Here is a 5,484-nt window from a genome sequence, read left to right as displayed (position 1 = left end):
AATGGTTGTATATTTGAGATTATTTTTACAAAAAAGTAAATAATTTTGTTTTTTGTGCGTATAAAGTCTTGCCATTATCAATTTCTTGATCAATAAGCCGGGATTATATAGAAAATATGAAGTACTTTAAGGGTGAAAACTAGCTTGCAAACCAAAATATAAAACGTAAAAAAAGTTTGATTTAACTCAATTGTTTTGAGAGAAATAGTATACCGTACATAGAGTGTCCTTGTTTTTCATAAATATTTCAATAGGATCTGAAGTAGAAAGGAGGTGCAAATTTGATAGAAAATATGGGCTATATGTGGAATGGGCTATATGTGGAATTCATGCAATGTTTCCTAAAAATGTTATTAAAATAATCATAAAAGTAAATATTGAACCTTGTTTCATATTACATTAAATTCCTGATTTTAATGCAAAAAAGGAAGGGGTAATTCCAGGAATTCATACGCAGTGAGGTTCTGGAATTCTGCAAAATAATTTATTCAAAACTATAAAACGACAGTCTTGTTGACAATCGTGTAAAACAAGTATAAAATAATGAATTATGATTTGGCTTAAAGATAAGGAGGAGTAAAGGCTTAAGGATTGCAATATATATTTATAAAATTGCTATGCCTTTACCGAAGTAAAGCCAATTGCACAATAAAATGTAATTTTGGAGGTATTACGTAATGCACAAAAATAAACTATTAGCAATTATAAAGCATTTTAATAATTAATAATTGAGTGAGAAACTCTTAACACCTTGTAAATAGTTAATATAAATAGCACTTAAATGTTGTATATTATTCAAGATAAAAAAGTTTGAAGTTTAAATTATTTTTTTTAAGATAAATTTTAAAAATTTTATATACTGTCAGCGTACTTCAAAAGTTTTCTGCAATGATCTTCACGATAGTTATCATTACACAATTATTTTTGGCATTTGGCATTTTGGATAATTCTTTAAAATGCGTCCCTTTTTAAAAATTAACATATAATTGGGAAAATTTTAATTTTTAGCGGCAATACGTCAAGAATAAAGTAGCTAATTGAAGAATTAATAATATAATTTCAAATTGTAATTATTGTAAAAAAAATGACAAAAAGTGTTATCATATCATACATATCATTACGCATGCATTTAAAAAATCGCTGGCTTCTAGCTACACGTACTAGATAACCGTACTTACAGAATTGTAACCACACATGCTAGATACCTTTGAATCCGGAAAAAACCTATTGTGTACTTTGAACAGCCTGAAAATATAACGCTCCTATTACCGCCAGTGACACGATTTTTAATTTTCTGCAGGCTTTGAATCCATAACCAATTTAATCCTTACATTCATTATCTTTTCCTTACCCATATACTGCATTTAATTGTGAAATTGGAACTTGTTTTATAATGGGCTAGAATACATCTGGCTATATTGGATTTTTGGAAGTACATTAGAAAAATATATAATTTCCTGACATCTATATGTAATATAGGGTGATATCTTTGAAATTTTGATATACATTCCTGTTTAATAAAAATGCACCTTTCCGAAGATTTTATAGTATAAAAACATCACTGGGTGAGTTCTTTGAAGCTTTGATGTATAATCCTGATTAACAAATGCTCATTTACATTTATTTTACAATTTTTGATTTGAAAAATGTATTCACTTTAAATATAATGTAATAGTTCTGTATCCAAACACTCGTAACGACTCTACGTGCTGTACTATTCGTATCAACTGTCCATATTGAACTCTCCATATCCGCTGACTGTTATTTTTCCACCAAACCCAAACTTTCGCTCGTGCATACACGCCGTTTTCATGTATACCACGTTCTATATTTATTATTTCCACAGCTACCTTAGATGACAGACGTAATAGGGCTTTTCATTTAAAAAATGATTCTTTTTTGTTTCGGACTGTTTCCAATCAAGTAATGACATATCTTATATCTTCTATCCTTGTCAAAAAGCACTGCTTGAAAGAGACAAAATATATTTTGCTTTCTAAGGTTAAATAATTTTTTGACAACTGTCCGAAACAAAAGAAAATCGATGAAAAGGTCTATTTCATTATTTTCTAAACTGATCCAAGGCCGCCTACAATAAAACACTCATTACAATATTTTTATACATTTTCAATTTTTTGCTCAGGAAAATATCCCATTCAATATTAATTGTGTCCTTAATAATTATTCAAATTTCTAAAACATTTTAGTATTTATTATGTATATGAAAATAAATAATCAATATTGAATATAATAAACTAAATTATTTTTAGATTATCAGTAAAAAAATTTCTATCAACACATGTATTTTTTTGTAATTTGTTTAAGAAAATATCTCAGTATGTATATAAACAACTGAAAATTCACACAAATGTAAAAATATTTAGTATTGTGTTGACGAAAATTTATTCAAAATGTTTTTTAACATAAAAGTATTGTTAGCTTTATTGTTGTGTTTTGTGCAAATATGTTTTAGTGCGAGAATATTAATTTTGTGTCCGGCACCATCGTTAAGTCATCATTTATTTTATCGACCCATCATTAAAGAACTGTCGAAACGTGGACATGAAGTCGTTTCAATTACTTCAGATCCTATAAATGATAAAACTTTAAAAACCTTAACTGAGATTGATATTCATAATGAAACCTACGGTGCTTTTGACGTTTCTAAGTTTTTAGAAGATGGAAAAAAACGTAAACCTGGTCCTGTTAATACAATACGAAATTTTTTACCAAATTTCATCGAACTATCTGACAATGTTTTAAATTCTCCGAAAGTAAAAGAGCTTATTGTAAACCCGAAAGAACATTTCGATGTATTCATAAATGAAATGTTCATGTTTAATGCACATTTCCTGGCATTTAAAGAACATTTCAACTGTCCTGTAATTGCTCTTACGTCAATAGATCAAACTTTGAATGGGCAGTATGCAATTGGAATGCCCCCTCATCCTAACTATTATGCAGGTGTCAATGTAATAGGCGGTCCAAATTTGAATATTTGGGAAAGACTGCATCTTTTATGGCATCATATTGACTTTAACATGTATTATTTCTGGGACTTTCTTCCGCTGGCGAATAAATTAATGGCAAAACATTTTAATATAAAGACAAAAGATGCTTGGGAATTAGAAAAATCTATGGACTTAATATTAACAAATTCAAATCCAGTGTTTAATATTCCCAGGCCAATCGTTCCAAATTTTATTCAAATAGGTGGTGTATATGATCGAGAACGAAAGCCACTTCCACAGGTAATGAATTTAAAAAACACCCAAACAGTTGATATTAAATAACCAATTTTTTATTTTTAGGATCTAAAAGAATACTTGGATAGTTCTAAAAATGGTGTTATATATATTAGTTTAGGTTCCAATCTTAAAAGTGCCAATTTACCAAGCAATGTCAGGGAAAATATGTTAAATGCTTTCAAACTACTACCTTACAACATTATATGGAAATGGGAAACCGAATCTTTACCTGGAAAACCCAAAAATGTGTTACTAAAAAAATGGTTACCCCAACCAGATCTTTTAAGTGAGTTCAAATCAAAGACAATAGTGGTACAAGGTACATTTTGGCAACTCATTAACACATAAATCTGAAGATCTGTTATTAAAGTCTATATGGCAAATTTTGTATCCTCAGAGTAGAAATAGTGATTTTTATTCCAGAAAGATGATGCCTTGCCTATCAGAATTGTCAAAGCAAAAAAAGGTGTTATTCACGACATGTACAAAACCTCTAAAATTTGTATCCTTATTGAAATGAGTTCCTAAAATGCACCCACGCCATCGAAATAATATTTGAACGATTTTGATAAACTTTATCATTATTTTCAGATCATCCAAATTTGAAAGCGTTTGTAACTCACGGAGGTCTACATTCATTGGAAGAAGCTATCAACAGTAAAGTTCCCATTATAGGAATTCCATTCGGCGCAGATCAAGAATTTAATATTCATAGGGCACAAGATCTTGGAATTGGAAAAGAACTACACTTAGAGTGTTTAACAACTGACTTATTGGTTAAAACTCTAACGGAAGTTATTACAAATCCAAATTATAAAAAGAATATAACAAAATTATCGGAAATATATGGAGATCAAATAACCAAACCACTGGATCGTGCTATTTGGTGGATTGAATACGTAATTAGACATAAAGGTGCTCAACATTTACGGTCTCCGGCAGCTGATTTATCGTGGTATAAGTTTTATTTATTGGATATACTTGGATTTATTGCCGGAATTGTTATTCTATCAATTACAGTATTGATTTTTGTAGTTAAATTTATATTAAGAATAGCATCTTTAAAAAAATTAAAAGATAAAACAGAATGAAGTCATTAATAGTGACATTGTATTATATCAAAAGTGTTATGTGTGCCGTGAAGTATTTAGTGAGGAAATTATCAGTTTGATAAGCAACTTGTACTAGTCATATCTTTAACCTTGGAGTTTATTTTTTTTAAAATTAGAACTCATTAAAATATCAATTTTTTTCATTCAAGCTAATTGAATTTTTCCATTCATGAAAATTGATTACAATTTTCTCCAAAAACTTTCGGTTGTAGCGTCATTCTAATTTTTTTTTCACGTTTACACATTTAACACTACAAAGAATTTCTTGGCTCAAGAAGTATTAGCTTGAATCAAGAATATTTCTTCTGGAAATATAATAATTTAAAAAAGAAATTGACTTGTGACTTGTGAAGAATTTCTTGATGAGTGTATGTGCGTGCGCATGCGTGTGTAAAGGTTTGTTCGTACGTGTAAGTGTGTGTGTGTGTGTGTGCGTGTATTATTCCTACTAAAAACTGTGAATATAGAATGCTAAGGAGGGTCATCTTAAAGAGGATTCAGAAAAAAGTAGCTAAAGCAATAAATAAAAGTTCTGGAATCAACCAAATTGGCGCTTGTGTAAGGAGATTGTGTTGTTGTTGTGAAATTCTTTATACTACTTTTATAACTTTGCACACTTCTTTGAAACTACGATGTGCACCTGTGCTACAGCAACACCATCCTTATTTAATGCTTTACGACGGACACTTTTTCATACACTGAGATGATCCTCTATATCTCTTCCTTCCTTATTCACAAGTCTGCTAATCTTGGAAGATATTATTACTCCTTTACCCTTTTAAGCTTCAAGCTTTTTCCTAATGATGTAATAAACCCGTACCTTAAGGTAGTATGTCTCTCTACCTAAATATACTCATAATTAAATAATAATTCTTCATTGCTTGAAATAGTAAGCAAAAGGGAATATTCATGTATTTTTTTAATATTTTTAATTCATTGTTTACACCGTTTAAACATATAAAAAATATAAATACTGTTTAAAAATGCGTTAGTTAAGTGTAAAAAATATTTAAAATACAGAATAATTTTGATATGTTTAAACGCAGTCTTCTAGCGCTCTTAAATAATGAATTTACAACACAGAATTTACGCTCGTTATTATTAAGTTTTCTAAAAAAAAGTCG

The 5,484-nt window shown here is 29.3% G+C and overlaps 1 protein-coding gene across 1 annotated transcript; it reads left to right on the top strand.

The window, feature by feature from the left end:
• The first annotated feature begins 2,396 nt into the window (after positions 1-2,396).
• LOC123295582 (UDP-glycosyltransferase UGT4-like) lies at positions 2,397-4,458 on the top strand. The gene is made up of 3 exons (XM_044876986.1): positions 2,397-3,251; positions 3,312-3,534; positions 3,840-4,458. Exons 1-3 carry the CDS (start codon positions 2,412-2,414, stop codon positions 4,337-4,339), a joined length of 1,563 nt encoding a protein of 520 aa, XP_044732921.1. The 5' UTR covers positions 2,397-2,411; the 3' UTR covers positions 4,340-4,458.
• The last annotated feature ends 1,026 nt before the right edge of the window (positions 4,459-5,484 follow it).

Source organism: Chrysoperla carnea, chromosome 3 (genome assembly GCF_905475395.1).
Source record: "Chrysoperla carnea chromosome 3, inChrCarn1.1, whole genome shotgun sequence".
NCBI classification, from domain to species: Eukaryota; Metazoa; Arthropoda; class Insecta; order Neuroptera; family Chrysopidae; genus Chrysoperla; species Chrysoperla carnea.
The sequence above is the reverse complement of the archived record's forward strand: the minus strand, read 5'-3'. Positions and strand labels throughout refer to the sequence as shown.

Bases quoted from the DNA above. Each gene is read 5' to 3' on its own strand.
- LOC123295582 (XM_044876986.1), top strand. From the start codon at position 2,412: ATGTTTTTTAACATAAAAGTATTGTTAGCTTTATTGTTGTGTTTTGTG. The intron at 3,252-3,311 runs GTAATGAATTTA...TTTTATTTTTAG, and splicing joins AACGAAAGCCACTTCCACAG to GATCTAAAAGAATACTTGGA. The intron at 3,535-3,839 runs GTGAGTTCAAAT...CATTATTTTCAG, and splicing joins ACCCCAACCAGATCTTTTAA to ATCATCCAAATTTGAAAGCG.